At 30.4% G+C, this 17,223-nt stretch overlaps 3 protein-coding genes across 3 annotated transcripts; all 3 read right to left on the bottom strand.

The window, feature by feature from the left end:
- Positions 1-117: 117 nt before the first annotated feature.
- LOC102578497 (peroxidase 64-like) lies at positions 118-2,007 on the bottom strand. The gene is made up of 4 exons (XM_006342647.2): positions 1,725-2,007; positions 1,445-1,633; positions 1,184-1,346; positions 118-702 (listed from the first exon to the last, which is right to left on the bottom strand). Exons 1-4 carry the CDS (start codon positions 1,932-1,934, stop codon positions 305-307), a joined length of 960 nt encoding a protein of 319 aa, XP_006342709.2. The 5' UTR covers positions 1,935-2,007; the 3' UTR covers positions 118-304.
- Positions 2,008-3,613: 1,606 nt separating this feature from the next.
- LOC102586448 (expansin-A11-like) lies at positions 3,614-7,070 on the bottom strand. The gene is made up of 3 exons (XM_006342500.2): positions 6,849-7,070; positions 4,984-5,305; positions 3,614-4,235 (listed from the first exon to the last, which is right to left on the bottom strand). The coding sequence occupies exons 1-3, from the start codon at positions 6,991-6,993 to the stop codon at positions 3,929-3,931; spliced, it is 774 nt and encodes a 257-aa protein (XP_006342562.1). The 5' UTR covers positions 6,994-7,070; the 3' UTR covers positions 3,614-3,928.
- A 3,076-nt stretch (positions 7,071-10,146) lies between these two features.
- LOC102578173 (FAD-dependent urate hydroxylase-like) lies at positions 10,147-14,416 on the bottom strand. Its single transcript, XM_006342646.2, has 6 exons — positions 14,263-14,416; positions 13,779-13,925; positions 13,122-13,190; positions 12,381-12,546; positions 11,537-11,768; positions 10,147-10,927 (listed from the first exon to the last, which is right to left on the bottom strand). Exons 1-6 carry the CDS (start codon positions 14,334-14,336, stop codon positions 10,389-10,391), a joined length of 1,227 nt encoding a protein of 408 aa, XP_006342708.1. The 5' UTR covers positions 14,337-14,416; the 3' UTR covers positions 10,147-10,388.
- Positions 14,417-17,223: the final 2,807 nt, after the last annotated feature.

Here is a 17,223-nt window from a genome sequence, read left to right as displayed (position 1 = left end):
TCCGAGTCATAGCATATTAGTATAGTTTGATGTAAACACCGGATGCCTTGTATACTTCTGCGGTTCTGCCATACAAAAGTTGTTACACCACAAAATTCTTCTTCATTTAAGCCCAAATTTTTACTCACACTACATTTGAATTAAATCAAGAAAGACAAAACATGCTGTTATAAACACCACACCAATTCTTCTTTGCTCAATATAGTACATCATCAATCAAGAAAATGAAACAAATTAAGGTTCACCAATACAATAATTAAATGGCCTGAGCCTGAGAAATTTGTCGTTTTAACAAGGTCACCGATCACCTAACGAATCTGCAGTCCAGTCTAACTTCTTGTCCATTACCACTGATACTACTCATCTTGATCATCGAATTCGCGAATGCTTTAAAGAAGTCATCTTGAGAGGTAGCATACTTTGAAACTAGTCTTTTGGTCCTTGAATCTGTGAGCAGAGATTCATCTGAAGAGAAAAGGCTATTGCCATTCATTAGAAGCTTGTAGTAGGCGTTGTCGAATAAAGTTGTTGTAGAATCCATTGTGGTGCCTGCATTTCTGACCTTGTTGTGCGCGGGGCAAACGTTCTGTAGACTGGCAGCAAATGATGCTTGTAGTGTTGGATCAACATTGTGACGTTTGTCGAAATTGTGGATTCTGTTTTGGAAGGAAGAACAATGAGAGAATCCAAGAGTGTGCCCTCCTGTTAGCAGAAACAAAAAGCAATAACTTTGTTACCAAAGAAAATCTTGAGTCTCTCGTTTCTATATTTAGAAACAGTTTAACTTTAAACCCTCGTTTTTCCCTTAATGAGATAATTTATAGCTACACAAAGTTGACTTGTTTTTAGGCCACAATTTCCAAAGTTATATTTTCCTTTCTTGAACTCCGTATCCATTCAAATTGCATCACATGAAATGGGACAGATGGAGTATATCTTTAAATTTCTGAATTTGATATGTTCAACCATTAAGATTCTTAGTACTGAAATATCAAGTTCAGAATCAATGCCTAAAGGCTGCATCTGCCTTGGGTTAGAAGAGAGGCGGATCTATGAGTTCAAATCAGTAGGATGGTGTCTAAGACACTACTACTTTACGACACTGAACACAAAATTTGTGTGTCTATGGATATACATGTATCGAAAGCTGTGAATACAGTAATAGAACAAGAGAGTTGCTTACCTGAAAGTGCAACCAAATCATCCAAAGAAAGGCCTCTTTGGCGAAAGTTTTGTTGGAGCTGAGAAAAGTTGAACGTAGGAGAAGGTAGTTGTCGCGTTTCAATGGCTTTAGAGATTCTTCCATCTTTTCTACCTTTTGGCACTTCCCAACTAGGACCTCCAGACTAACACAATATGCACAAAAAAGTATAACAATTTCACATTTGGTATATTTTTTATGGTAATATCATGTTTGTGTTATTCAATAGCGAGTAGAACTTACAAGAGCAACAGCATCACGAGCAGCGAGAGCAACAATATCAGCACAAGAGACAACTCCAGGACACAAGTCCTCGATTTGTTTCTTAACAACATCGATGACATAGAATGCGTGCAATGAGATGTTAGGAGGTCCATCTTTCTCTGCTTTGTTGTTTCTTGTTGAGTTCAGCAGCACAGAGCCATCACAACCCTTTCATTATACATAAAAAAAAACACATACATTTAGTTACTATATAACTAGCTAGAGTCAAAAAGTAGAGATCAAAGAAGTGGAAATTTACTCTAACGAAACAATCATGAAAATGCATCCTTAAAAGCGCGGCTGGAACTGTTTTATCATTCAACATAGCATTCTTGACAACTTTGGTGATCGTTGACTCTGCGTTAGGGCATGTTTGGTCGTAGTAATCGGAGCTCAGTGCCTTCACTGCAGTGGAAAACAATGCAAAAGCAAAGAGTAAAGCTATAAAACATGTTGGTAATGCCATCATAACTAATTCTGTTTGCCAAATTAGGCTATGTTTGTTTATGCTTAATTTGGATTTATGACTTTGTTGTGAGTCATTAGGATCACATACAATGTGTATTTAAAGGGAAGACTACAGAGGAAGTTGTTACTGAAATTATTGGTTATGTTTGTTTGCAAGTTTGGTCAACTAAAACCATATGGATTAGGAGCAGTTTAACATTCTTAATTTAATTTCTTCTTTGTGAAGCACATTCATTTTGTTTAACCTCAAGTGATCCCAATTCTATTTGTTTTTACTGATTTTAGTTGCCATTTAGAGACTAAGGGGATGTTAACAGTGGCGTAGCTACATTGACCGAAAGGTGGTCATTTGAACACCCTTAGTCGAAAAATTATACAATGCATATAGGATATAATAATAATGTGTATATTAGTCAAAATCAACTTTCTAGAGATACATACTAAAGTTTCGTACATTCTTAGCAAATTTTTTAGCTTCACCATTATTGGATGTTTGGTTCGGAGATAAGTAATATATTGGAATTACCTCCAACCCTAATGTTGTGGGTTCGAGTCACCAAAGAAGCAAAAAAAGTAAGAGCTCCTACGGAGAGTTAGAAAAAAAAAAGGGGGGGGGGTTGTTTTGGTATAATATTTATGCCGGTTTACATTAATATCAATAACCAAACACAGGATAAATGTAATCCTAAATTTTATACCGGATTTAGTATCCTAATTAATCCGTTAACCAAACGAGCCCTTAGAGTTGACCCTCAAGTTTTTAACAACCCTAGGATAGTGAATGTGGTTGATCACCATAAGCAACAATTGTCCAACTATTATACTAAAGAGAGTATATTATAAAAATAATTGAGAATTTTAAGTTGTTAGTAGGTAGGAAAATTATGTATGCATGCAGTGGCTTTTGATTTAAGCTTCACTTTTAGGTTTGACTAGCTAGTTGCTAAAAGTGCAGTTTATGAGGCAAAAAAAATGACCAACCTTTTCACTTACTTTAAAAAAAGGAATGTTATTGTTGCATTGGTGGTTATTGGGTTAGGTTTGAACTAATAAAGTATACATTGATTGATGAATTGACCATTTTTTAGGAGCATATCAAAGGCATAATATATAAATATACACTCAAACTTGGCCTCAGCTGACTAAGAACTTTAATTTTGAGAGTGCACATCGTCTAGACACCTCAACTTGATCTTTAACTGACAATTAAACACTCCAACTTTTCTCCATTGTGTCTCGTGGACATGTAACGGTTACATGATACATAAAGTTTGGAGGTGTCTAGATTCATGATCATTTTGTAAGTTGGAGTTTCAACTGACACTGTGGAAACGAATTAAGACATCTAGATGTACATATTTGAAATTAGACCAATGTTATATTAATTTAACAGTTGAAGTCAAGTTTGAATGTATGTTTATGTATTATTTCAGGAAGATTTTACTGTTTTAGGTCATCATCACCAATTCCCAAAGTAGAAAAGGAAAAAAAAAACCTTCACTTCTTTCAACAACAATTCTTTTTTGCTACAAAGCAAAAATGTTTGTACTCAAAATGATAAACAAGATCATATATAAATATATATATATATATATATATTGTATACAAGATGTATATAACATGAAAATAGTCATATTACAAAGGTACAAAATATATAGAGCAAATTGAAAATTATTGATGTAGCTTAGACAAACTTGTCTTATTCATCCTTTCATATAGTAAAAAAATACAATTTTTTGAACTACCCCTACTTACACCAATAATTGATTTCTATTTTTTTGGACTATAGTTCATGTGCTTACTTTACCAACAACTCCTCAATAGTCAAACCACTCCAGAATTAATCTTCAATTCCTCAAATATATAGGTATATATATCTGAATAAGTGATTTTTTTGGGGAGGGCTACTTTATGTAAAAAGTAAGCATGCCGCTGCCCTATAAACTCAAGACCTCTGATTAAAACCGTATTCTTTGAACAATTTTTTTTGCATAATCAGAATTGAGTTTGGCTTGAAAATGTTTGGCCAAATTTCCAACCAGATGGAACAATATTTAAGAATGTTTTTGTGACACCATCACTAGTAGTGACCTTAAATGATATTGGTTGTCCATCAAGATATGCATTGGATTGCCAACTTGCTCCCCAATTTCTTGACATAGTTAGCCAATTTGTGTTTGAGCCTTTGATTTGAACTGATTGAACAGATCCTGCCCCTGCTACATTGCTTATTAATACTAGTTCAAAATAGTCTCTTCCATTTATTGTGAATCTAACTCCACCATGCTTCTTGCAAGGTACCCTGCTCCACAAAAAAAAACATTAATTGCTCGAGATCGTATAAGGAGACAACAACCTATTTCATCGATGAACGTGAGACCATTCTAAGAATGTGTCTGACTTCGATACAACATAGTGTGGGGATAAGTCATGAAATAAGGATGTATCTGACTCTGATATCATGTAAAGAAAATTGACTTCAAGCTAAATTTAATCTCAAAGTGTAGCTCATGAAATTAATTTACGAAGTATTGTCTAAGACCATATGAGAAGATTACAATAATTCAGTGCAATATTCTAACATTGCCTTCATAAATTTAGTATTAGTTGTCAAAAATCATGATAACAAGTTTAGCAACAACTCAATCAATCAATGAAGGACATTGCTACACCCTTTGAAGGGCGGAAAATATAACATGGAGGCCAATATTGGCAGAGGTGGAGCAAGAATTTTAACTTTTTGAGTTCTGAATTCTAGCACATGACAATTGACATCAATCAATCAACAAGAATCTCGATAACAACAATTCACTCAATCAATATAGGACATTGTAACACCCCTTAGAGGAAGGACAATATAACACAGAGGCTTAATACTGGGAAATCAAGAAACAAGGTTGACTCTGACTCTGATACCACCTTGGACTCACTTAGTCTCAAAATTTAGTTTGTTAAGTAAAAAATTGTCTAAGACCATACGAGGAGACAACAACTCATTCCCTACTCGAACTTTTAGTATCAATTGTCAATAATATTGAAGAATGACTTACCTTTTGTAGAGAACAGGAACAATGCCACCTTTGTAAATTCCAATTTTTTCCCAAGCTGGTTGAGCCATATCAAAATGTGGACGTGGAGGGTTGCACCATCCTCCATTGTTACTAGGAAGATTGTAATTTGGTGGACAAAAATTTGTAGATGTAATTGTAACAGATACTCCCTTTTTGCACCATTGAGGATCAGCCTTGTAATCACAAATGATTTTGTAGCATTGACCACATGATCCTCCATCATTGAACAGTGCTGTGCTCAATGCTGCTGTCCTAGTACCATATCCTGTTGAATACAAATTGCCATATCCACAAGCACCTCCTGTTTTTTTCCAAGCCAAAAAAGAAAAAATTCGATCATTTGTCGCCTGTTTGGTCAAGCTTCTGAATAGTCAAAAGTGTGTACTTTTAAAGTTGATAGGGTTGACCAAATTTTAAGTATGTGTCCAAGCTTTCGAGTAGCCAAAAGTGTTTATGTTTGAAAGTTGCGATGTTTGATCAAGCTTTTGAGAAGTCAAAAATGCTTATGTTTGAAAGTTGGAAGTTTCATCAAGCTTCTGATAAGTTAAAAGTGCTTACGTTTGAAAGTTGCGATGTTTGGTCAAGCTTTTGAGAAGTCAAAAATGCTTATGTTTGAAAGTTGGAAGTTTCATCAAGCTTCTGATAAGTTAAAAGTGCTTACGTTTGAAAGTTGCGATGTTTGGTCAAGCTTTTGAGAAGTCAAAAATGCTTATGTTTGAAAGTTGGAAGTTTCATCAAGCTTCTGATAAGTTAAAAGTGCTTACGTTTGAAAGTTGCGATGTTTGGTCAAGCTTTTGAGAAGTCAAAAATGCTTATGTTTGAAAGTTGGAAGTTTCATCAAGCTTCTGATAAGTTAAAAGTGCTTACGTTTGAAAGTTGCGATGTTTGGTCAAGCTTTTGAGAAGTCAAAAATGCTTATGTTTGAAAGTTGGAAGTTTCATCAAGCTTCTGATAAGTTAAAAGTGCTTACGTTTGAAAGTTGCGATGTTTGGTCAAGCTTTTGAGAAGTCAAAAATGCTTATGTTTGAAAGTTGGAAGTTTCATCAAGCTTCTGATAAGTTAAAAGTGCTTACGTTTGAAAGTTGCGATGTTTGGTCAAGCTTTTGAGAAGTCAAAAATGCTTATGTTTGAAAGTTGGAAGTTTCATCAAGCTTCTGATAAGTTAAAAGTGCTTACGTTTGAAAGTTGCGATGTTTGGTCAAGCTTTTGAGAAGTCAAAAATGCTTATGTTTGAAAGTTGGAAGTTTCATCAAGCTTCTGATAAGTTAAAAGTGCTTACGTTTGAAAGTTGCGATGTTTGGTCAAGCTTTTGAGAAGTCAAAAATGCTTATGTTTGAAAGTTGGAAGTTTCATCAAGCTTTTGACAAGTTAAAAGTGCTTACGTTTGAAAGTTGTGATGTTTGATCAAGCTTTTGAGAAGTAAAAAATGCTTATGTTTGAAAGTAATCGCGAAGTTTGATCAAGCTTTTGATAAGTCAAAAGTGCTTACGTTTGAAAGTTGGTGTCCAGACAAATATTTAGGAGGAAAAAAAAAGTGTTTGAGGAATAATAGAAATTGAAAAAAAAGTAAATTTTCCTCATTACTCATCAGCACTTTTGAGACCATGGTAAAGCACAAATTACTACTTCAATATTGACTAAATGAAGTGTTCTTTTCAAATAAATTAGCATAACACAAATTACTTCTCTTGAAAATTACTTTTTCGATAAACACTTCTAACAAAACGAACCATTAGTAGGAAGTTCATAAATGCTGTCCCTTACATGTAATGTAAGTAGTGCATATATATATCTAGAGGTGCACGTAATATTTTTAAATTTTGAATCTATTTCTCGATACGTACCCATTGTGCCAGAAGCATCACCTCCACCATAAAATGTGGCATGAGCACTTGTCCATCCAGAATCTGCTGAGAAACCATTTGCACTTGAGAAAAATGTACACAAACCAATTATAAATCCCAATGCTAAATTGACATTATTGGCCATTTTAATTTCTTAGTGGAAAATTAAGAAATTATGTTGAAACTTTGATGAATCTACAATATTGACATAGCCAAGAAAAGTAATGGCTAGTACTTAAATAGATGTAGTATTATTTATTTATTTATTAAATACAACCACCCTACATGTGATCATTGCAACTAGGTGTGAAAAAATAATAATAATTAAAAACCATATATTATAAAATTGAATTATCTCTGGAGAAAACTGAAACTCATTCAATTATTCTCACGTTCTATCACCTCTTAAACTTGTTAAGCCACATGGGAATGCATTAATTACCCATTTCAATTTGGACATTTGTCATATTTTTCTAATGTTTTTTTTTCTTGGTTCTTTTGTGAAATTATGGTAACACATTCTGATATCGTTTGGTGTGATCTATAAGGTATTATAATTTTACGGATAAAATGTAAGACTATTTTATTTTGTATTTAGTTGGAGGTATTAGACCGTTCTAGGATTATTTATATCACCATTTATATCTTAGTAATATGATAAGTTATTCCATATACATAATAAAGTAATTTATCTTGAAATAATTAATTTTGAAATAACTTGTTCCTAACCAAACTATCCCGATATGTTGTATTAACAAGTAGCGAATATTTATTTTCTGTCAATATTGTGATGCTACCTCACATGGCATTTGTTTGTGTCCCATCATTGTGATCATCTGTAAATGCACATGTTGACACTTGTGCGGACTCTGTCATTTATATACTTTTTGAATTTTCAAGTCTTATTAAATAAAGTAATGTCACATCTCTTTATAACAGTCATATAATAATATTTCGTACCACATATTTTATATAATTAATTTTTCATGTTATGTAATAAAATATTATATATTCTTTATAACAGTATTCACTATAGTAATAATAAATATCAAAACAAATAACGCTGTTATTATATAAGTAGAATTCTCTCTACAACATATAGTAACTACCCCATATAATTACTTAACAATCATTACTAACCTGAATAAGATTTGTTGCATAAGATCCATTTAATATTCTCTCTGTTTACTGAGAATGTTAGTATGTTACTGTTGTTTAGAGGGTCAAGCAGTTTTTCAATTCAATAAAAAAAATTAATTAGTAGTTTTATATAATTTCTAAAATACAAGGTTCGTTGAATAATGATAAAATAAATGAAATTTAGCTCTAACTCAATTTTAAAAAAAAATTATTTCAAAAAGTGAGTATTATTAACCATGTAAGGAGATAAATTGTCATCCTACTCATCGATGTGAAATTACTAACCATATAAGAAATAATATAATTTCTTAGAGTTCATATTTTATGTACAGATAATATAAAGATAATATGGTTAAATTTTGCTTTAATTGGATTTGAACCTGATCTTAAGGGTGGTATCTTTAACTTGTACCAGTAGCATAAGGGCACAATTGTGTTTTTCATAGGTGCACTGTTAACTATATCATAATTTATGTCAGTTTTTCAAAATAGATATACATATATACATATGATTTTTTCAAAAATTGGTAGGTGCACGTGCACCCCTTCTCCAAAGTGTGGGTCCGACTATATATATATATATATATATTGTAAACGTAGTATAACTTAAATCTAATTTTTAAATATACAAAATTTAAGAAACCACCGTTCGAGATACACAGAAAAATAAGGTCAATTATTGATTCTTGCCAACCGTATTATGTATGAATGTGACAAAGAGGAGTAATATAAACAAACAAAAAAAGAGAGAATTAAATAAAAACAAAAAAAATATTCAATTCATGTATAAATACAAGAAAAAAAATTTAAAGAGCTCACTCATCCCTAGTTAATTATGTAAGATTTTTAAAAATTATAAAGTCTAGGTCATTTTATTTCGCTAAAATTTTGTAAAAGATTTACGAATATTTTATTTGAATATTGCTGTTTAATCTAGCTTCAATGTAATATGTATGAAGTAATATACTTACACATAGTTGAAGTTCAAATATTTGTGTTCAAAGTTCAAGTAAAAATGGTTGAAGTATGTACATATATATTAGAATATTACAAGATGGTAAAGTACCACTAACACTGTGTTTGGATCATTATTACCCATTGTTTCATAATGTATTGTATTGTATTGTACTCTATTGTAATGTACTGTATAGTAGATACAATGTTTGGCTAGACTGTATTGTTTGTTGCTGTTTAATAACATTTTTATTGTTTGGTTTGACTGTATCGTACTGTATTGTAATTTATAAATTTACTAAAATATTTTTAATTATTATAGGATAGGAGGTTTGACTACAATTAAATAATATATGGTAAAGGGTAAAAAGTATTATGAAATATTATGACATGATATAATTGGAAAAAGAAATTAAGTAACAATGGGAACACACCAAATCGGTTGTTCCATAAAATGGGGGGTTTTCATCGTTACGTAACAACGAAATTTAACAATCCAATATAATACATTTTAAGTAACAATCAAAACAAACATTGTAGGTATGGTAATGATACAATACAATACAATGGGTAACAATGATCCAAACATAGTGTAACTAGTTGATGGCCCAATTTTTTTTATTTTTTTTATTTTGAAAGAATGTTATAAGAACTTCAATTATGAGCTTAGCAAATTAACTCTTACTTCCTCCCATGTGAGTTATGATAATATATATAATTGTTGCTATATTATATTCCGTGACAATAATATAAATGAATATTCATAACTAGCATTTTATTATATAAATGTTGCTAAAAGCTTTAGCTACTCTGAATATGATGACGTTAATTCAGTTACCTCTAAATATTTAAAATCTATTGACACTAGATGTATATTTTGTTGTCATGTCATATGTACGGTTCATAGTTGTTAAGATTGAAATAAATTATAATTTTTTCATATAATTATTTAACCTATAAAGTGTTGAAACTATGTCTTCTTAATTATCTCCTACACACATGCCATCTATTAAGGAAACAATTAACTTGAGAGCAATCATCAAAGCGCACGATCAACCAACTAATATAAATCATATAATTAGAAGTTAATTTGATTATCTTCTTAATTTGGCTATAATTCTAAATAAATGTATTCTCAAGACACTAGAATTGAAACGAAAGGAGTAATAATTGAGAAATTAACCTCTTACATATATGATACAAATGACAACAATTACAACCTTAATTCTAATGCTACTTGCTAACCAAATAATAGGACTTAATTCATGATACAATCTTGATAAATTCTTACAATAGTCTTTTTGATAGTAAAAACAACAACAGATGTTCCTGACGTTATTTTTGTAACAAAATGACCTTTGATCGAATTATTATTTCTCATTAATCATAAAATCAACAAGCAAATCATCACAAGTACTCGACATCTTCACTTCAACAAATACAAGATTATGACAATAATTTCCCACAATCAAAATCACCCATTTTTACCATAGTCTCAATAGTAAATTGAGCCAAGAATTTCTCCCTTAAGTAACTAATCACTTTCCCATTACTTTCTTGTGCTAAACCAACCAGATATGAAGTACTAATAAGGTTAAAAATCCTCCATTTTCTCTCTTTTGCATATTTCTCTAAACCAACTTCAATTATTTTGCATAATTGATCATCATCTTCTAAATTTTTTGCAAAAATAGCCTCTGAAATGCATCTTGCTAGAACAACACTATCTTCTAATGTTGAACATCCACCTTGACCAATATCAGGTGTCATTGGATGAAGAGCATCACCAACCAAACAAGTGTTATTTTTGACAATATTTTCTTTCATTAAAATGTTCCATGGGGTTCTTAATTTTAGTTTTGCACAATATAGGCTATCTAGTGAAGTTCTTTCAAGGATATTGTAGGCTTCTTTTGACACATTGTTAGCCAAACTTAGCACAAATTGCTTCATTTTTGTTGGACTGCCTTCAATTTTTTCATCATCTTGAGATGTACATGCAATTCAAAGGCAAATTATTAATTAGTAAAACTCATATAAAAGAAAAAGAGGTGCATCCACCATATTCATATTTAATTGAGAATGAAATATTTGAAAAAAGAAAGATTTTTGGCATATACCAAAAGTACCCTTGGCACTTGTGATATTAAATATTTTATTTGTCCCAATTTATCTAACACGGTTCAATCCAATATGAAGTTAATTAATAGGAAAAAAAAGGACTTCTGGAAATTGTGATTTAAAACACGTCATAATATATGGTCTTATTAAAGGTAAATAAATTTTTTTAATTAAATTATTTTAAAATATAAAAAAGCGACATCCTTTTTTGTGAACAAACTAAAAAAAAGAAAATATGAGTGTGTGACACATAAAACAAGACAGAAGGAACATGTCATAACATTTCTATGATTATAACATGTCATTACGTCTAAACTATGACGTTTAGTGTTAAATAACTTTTCTATGATGATTGACTCTCCAAATTCCATTTGTATCACATAAATTTGATAGAAAGATCGACATATATTGGACTCATGATGATACGGACTCGGGTATAGTAGAGATATATACATAGAAAACAGAAGACTTACAATCTACAGCAGATGGAGTAAAAGTGCAAAACCAGTACAAACTTTTGTGATCACAAGGAAGAAAACCAATACGAACTCCACCACCAAAATAAGCACAAAATTTGGGCTCAAATCCATGGGCTTTTGGATACTCAACATATCCTCTAATTGCTGAACGATTTGCATCAATTGGTTTTGGGAGGCCCATCCACTTAGCCACCACTGAATTCACACCATCACATCCTATCAACACCTAAATATTCAACGTTCGATCAGAATTTTGAGTTTATAAATTTTGAATACAGAAAAGAACAACTTAATTAGTGAGTCCTCAATAACGTGGATATTAATACAAATACAAAGTTTTGGCTATAGTTATTGAATTATATCAAATCTGTAACTAAATTTCTAACTCCGTCCCTGATTTTCTACCATTAACTTAAGTTTCTTTCGGTTAAAATTTCATGCATGGGACATTCACATTAGTATTTTTAAAATTTTTAAAAAATTGAGCTTCTATACATTAATGATGTGGAAAAATCTAATTTGTTATCAAGTCAACTAAAAAAAATGACTAATCTAGAAAATACATTACTAAACCTATTAGAACATGTTAAATTACACTAATCGTAATTCTTTTATATATATAGATCATCACAACTTGAGATTTAATGAGCCAGGGGTCTATCGAAAATACCTCACTTCTAAGATAGAGACAGTACTCTATTCTTTTCCAAACCCTACGTACGTAGAACTAGATTGTATATGCTGTTATTGTTGTACTACATGAGACTTGATATGAAGATCATAATACTATATTATAAAAATTATTTACGCTATCGATATAAAAACAATATATATTTACCTTGGTTCGAATAATAGTTTTGTCGGCAAGATGCACCAATTTGTATTGTCCAAATTGTTGAATAGAAATAACACGAGATAAATATTTAATAGTTCCTGGAGGCAATTCTTTTTCTAAAGTTTCCACTATCTCTTGTCTTTTTATACAACGGCTGTCATAATCAATTCTGAAATATTATAACAGTTAGTGTGACAAAAAAATAGGGAAAAATGATAAATCGTAAATTGGTATGCATATATCTTCCATCACACTTTTGGGACATTATATTAGTGTTTTTGCCGTCCAAAAATTAGGGCATATATGCCCTTCACTCTAATGAAAGATTAAATAGGGACACGTGGCACAATCTTATCCATCGATGCGATATTTAATAAATGTCGGATGAGTGGATAAGATTATGATACGTGTATGTTCGTTAGTATAAAGGGTATATATGATCTAGTTTTTAGACGGTAGGGGTACCAATGTCCCAAAAGTATGACGGAGGGTATCTGCATACCATTTACGATAGTTCGGGGATATATTTATCCTTTTTCCCCAAAAAATAACATATATATATTAGTTACTATATTATAGTTCGATTTTACGTGACATAATTTGAATCAGTACGAAATTCTTGAAATTTTTATAGTAAAAAATATATATGTTATAGTATTTATGTGATTATAATGTATTTTTAATACAGATTAAAAAGAAAAATGTATCGAAAGTCGAAATAGAAATGGATTTTAGGTAGCTTACGGTTTGTTATCTGCCTCAAGGGAAATTTCAGCAGTAGGCAAGCCTGAATTTGCTGAAAATGCTTGAAACCTATACAAAAAAAAAAGTTCATTAATATCAAAGTAAGATATAATGCGAATTCGATAATCGCAAAAATATTTTATTGAAGGTTGTGATCATATTATTTAAATGTATAAATTCTTTGAGAGAGCGCATTTTTATTTGTTTAATTTTGTATTTAATTAATGGCCCCCTTATGTGGGCCAGGCTTGCTTCTTGTGATAGATGAAATTCGAACCCATATTTTCTACCTGTTCTGATGTATTAAAGTGTATAATAGTCTCATCTAAAATCATAAGTCGGTAGTGAAGGTACACATTTATTTACGTAACAATATTTTTTTCTTTAACTTCAATGCAAAAGTTGATAACAATATTATCGTTATATATATATATATATATATATATATTCAAATTCCAAATTCGTGAATCATGATAAGTAATATAAGTTTAATTTACTGAAAAATTATTAAAATTTATGGTAGAATGGTAAGTACTTTTTTACGTTCGAGTTCTGGAACAATATAAAGTCGCCTTTGATAGGAAACCTTTATCCTTAAAGTGAGACTTTTTTCGACACAAATTTAAATTAATCGTACCTCAAAACAGATAAACTTACCGAGTAAAGTGTATGGAACGTTGTCTAAGGGAGTCTCCAACACCAAGAGCATCCAATGCCCTCCAAGCATTGGTCCACAAAGCAAGTGCAAATCCTGATGTTCTCAAAGAATCTGATGATTCCAACACTATGCTCCTCACTCCCAACCTAAATTTTCGATTTACACAATCAGATCACTTAAAAAATAATTCAAAATAACTTTATTTCATATACAGGTTAAATCGTTACATATATTATCATTGTATATATCTTAAATCGCTATAACACAAATACGTTGGTATGCAATGCCCTAAAATAACACGTAGGTGGCGAGCCACATTATACTCATATTGCTCCCTTTTGTATCGCATTATTTGATTATACATTTTTAGCACGTACTAGATGTACCATTAGAATTTGCGATCTTAAATATTATACGATATTTCGATTATTAGAATATTTTTAGTACAAGATAACCCTTTTTAATATGATTTTTTGAATATACCTGTGAAGTCCCAAAGAAGTAGCAAGTCCACCAATTCCAGCACCAACTATGACAATATCTTCATTTATCTCCATGCTAAATTTGGCTAAAAGTAATATAATTCCTTGCTCTATTTTAATATATAGTTCTAAACTGAAATATTTGAATACTAAACTTTGAGGGACATTCTCTATATATAGAGCTGCAAAAATACTATACTATACTATAGTCTTTATTTATTTGTTAAAATATAAATATATATTCAAGTCAAGTAGTCAAGGCAAAATGGAAATTAAAGATTCAAAGTATTAAGTTTATTTTTCCCACTTTTTGGAAAGTTTATGTAGAGAGGGGTCCAACAAACCGTGTAAATGAAACGTACATATCAATTACGTGATATTTTTTAAAAATTGGCCAAATTAGACGTCTTCTACGTTAAATAGACATGAAATTGAACTAATAATATATAGTAGTATTTTAAAATTGACTAAAATTTTATTTTAAAATCTTTTGTTTTTTGAACTATATTAAAAATTATAATATTTTAGTCTTTGAAATCAATATTTTACCTTATACAAATCTTACTTAAATTATGGTAAATAAAATAAATTAAAAAATTAAAAATATTAAAGAATGAGGTTCAAGATTTTTTTGAATAATTTTTTAATCTTTTTATATGATGACGACTCCTTCAGAAAAACAAACTTATTTCAAGTTTTTTTTTCCCAAAGAAGTTCTGACTGGCCATCCATTTTATTCTCAAAGAAGTCTCGCTTCAACCGCGCGTCCGACGAATGATCTATTAAAAGGGACTGATCGACCAACTTGAACAGATCCATAACATGCTTCCATCTCTCCTAAATGAGGGAATAAAGGCAGGAGTTAAGGTAATAAGGATCGTTCAGTAATCCTACCTCAGATATTTTCGAATTGAGATTCGTGTATTACTAATTCAACAGTGCTGAAATTGGATGCTCAAAATTATTTTAGATACGGCAAGACAACTCGAAAGGAATAACATTTTTTATCATTCAAATAGATATATTTTTTTATTTATAATTTTATTAATTGATGAGGGCCATATAACCCATATAGGAACCTCATGGAGTGACGTTACGTCCACTAATATTGCTACAAAAAGTGGCTTTTGAAAAGAATTTATAATATGATTGATTAATGGGTCAATCATTTTATATTTGGAACTTCCAATGACTTGCCATGAATTCAGTCAGAAAGTTAACAAATTATAAACACAAACGATTGAGTTAAATCATACTATTTATAGTTTTAATCATAGAAACTGTATTTAAAAGTAATTAAGGTTGTTAAAGAGTTGCTTTCATCTTCAATCAAGATGCATGCAAAGAGTAATATGCATGCCTTTTTACGTGCGGATCTAATTCATTTTTAATTTTTTTTAAAGAATTTAACTACGTAACTTATTCATTTTTATAATGAATGATGTTGTCTCATAAGAAAATTTAACTTATCGAAGAAAATATATTTATATTTATTTAATTATAATTTCTATGCAACTTTTCATTTTTTATGATTCATTGCTAAAATTCATGAACTAATTCAAAGATTCATTGTATGCGATCACTTAAGTTGTAATTATTGAGAGTATATGACCACTAAAGGTCCTAAATCTTATTTTTTTGTTTGCGTATGTCTTCAAGCTACCGATGAAAATAGTAAATTGACTTATAAGCCAACAACTTATAAGCCAGCCTGTTCGATACCATCACTTTGTTATATTCATCTCATCAAGCCATCGTTTTACGATAGTAATTTATGGTGTTAATCCCCAAAGACACACTTTTAACATGTTTTAGTAGTCTACTTAGATTAAATATGTTATCCTGATCTACACTTTATTTATGTAGCTTTTATTTCATTTATATGAACTTTCAATTTAGAATTTTATTTGCACACTCAACAAAATAGAATGATATTTTCGTCATATGCCATGAACACACACAATAAATATATAAATCGGACTAGAAATATGTATAAATATAGTTCTCAAAAACATTATATTTATATTAAATTCGCACTCTTTTTAAAGAATGACTAATTATGAGTGGTGTCGTGCTTCACACTCCATAATTAATTTAATGCCTTTGAATCACAAATGATCAAATAATAACTAATTAAAGTTGTTAAAACTCTTTAATTATGAGATAAATAACTATTAAAGTTAAACATACACTGATGTTACTTTCTTTATTTAATTAAGTGGCGGTATTCTTTTTGAGTTATATATACTTTCACTTTATAAATTTTTTATCGATTTTTTGTTAAATAATTAAGTGAAATTTAATTAACATGATAAAATATAGATAGTATTATTAAATAATTGTTAAAAAAGCATACGTATCATACAAATTGGGGAAAAGGGTTTGAAAAATACTCCACGTGAAGGACCTTTTAAATTGTTACGATACCAAACTATATGGAAGACACGTTACTATTTATAATTATGCAATTTTTATGATGTCCACGTAGGCACATATATACCTTTAAAATACATTATTAAATAGTGCAGGAGGTAAAAGGTCCTTTTCAAAGTTCGATATTGTTACAACAATTTCGGTCAAAGTTTGGACATATTTCAAACCTTTTTCCCTATAAATTGCGATCAATTTATATTATTTCTTGAATATATTAGGTTGAATCTCTTGATTAGGACTTAGGTTTGATCTTTATCCTCACACTAATTATAAATAGAGATAGATTATGTTAATTGTGTTCCATTTTCTTGTGTTCAAATTCATTTAATCTACTTTTCTTCTTCTGATATCTCTTTTTTTTTGTTAATTGTTAATTAATAAGTATTAATTTTTGGCTTATGTCTTTCTAGTAGCTTTGCTGCTAGTTTTGCGGCCACCTTTAATTATATAGTTCTTTAAATAATCGCTACATTTTTCAATAAAATAAAAAAAAGTAGTAAATAGAGGGATCAAATTGAATTTGGATAGG

This window comes from Solanum tuberosum, unplaced genomic scaffold (genome assembly GCF_000226075.1).
Source record: "Solanum tuberosum cultivar DM 1-3 516 R44 unplaced genomic scaffold, SolTub_3.0 scf00034, whole genome shotgun sequence".
NCBI classification, from domain to species: domain Eukaryota; kingdom Viridiplantae; phylum Streptophyta; class Magnoliopsida; order Solanales; family Solanaceae; genus Solanum; species Solanum tuberosum.
The sequence above is the reverse complement of the archived record's forward strand: the minus strand, read 5'-3'. Positions and strand labels throughout refer to the sequence as shown.

Excerpts from the sequence above, each read along its gene's own strand:
- LOC102578497 (XM_006342647.2), bottom strand. The coding sequence starts at position 1,934 with ATGATGGCATTACCAACATGTTTTATAGCTTTACTCTTTGCTTTTGCA. Across the intron at positions 1,634-1,724 it reads TTCATGATTGTTTCGTTAGA|GGTTGTGATGGCTCTGTGCT; the intron begins GTAAATTTCCAC and ends GTATAATGAAAG. Across the intron at positions 703-1,183 it reads TGATTTGGTTGCACTTTCAG|GAGGGCACACTCTTGGATTC; the intron begins GTAAGCAACTCT and ends TTCTGCTAACAG.
- LOC102586448 (XM_006342500.2), bottom strand. The coding sequence starts at position 6,993 with ATGGCCAATAATGTCAATTTAGCATTGGGATTTATAATTGGTTTGTGT. Across the intron at positions 5,306-6,848 it reads TGATGCTTCTGGCACAATGG|GAGGTGCTTGTGGATATGGC; the intron begins GTACGTATCGAG and ends GGAAAAAAACAG. Across the intron at positions 4,236-4,983 it reads GTTCCTGTTCTCTACAAAAG|GGTACCTTGCAAGAAGCATG; the intron begins GTAAGTCATTCT and ends TTTGTGGAGCAG.
- LOC102578173 (XM_006342646.2), bottom strand. The coding sequence starts at position 14,336 with ATGGAGATAAATGAAGATATTGTCATAGTTGGTGCTGGAATTGGTGGA. Across the intron at positions 13,191-13,778 it reads CGTTCCATACACTTTACTCG|GTTTCAAGCATTTTCAGCAA; the intron begins GTAAGTTTATCT and ends TTTTTTGTATAG. Across the intron at positions 12,547-13,121 it reads CTTGAGGCAGATAACAAACC|AATTGATTATGACAGCCGTT; the intron begins GTAAGCTACCTA and ends ATAATATTTCAG.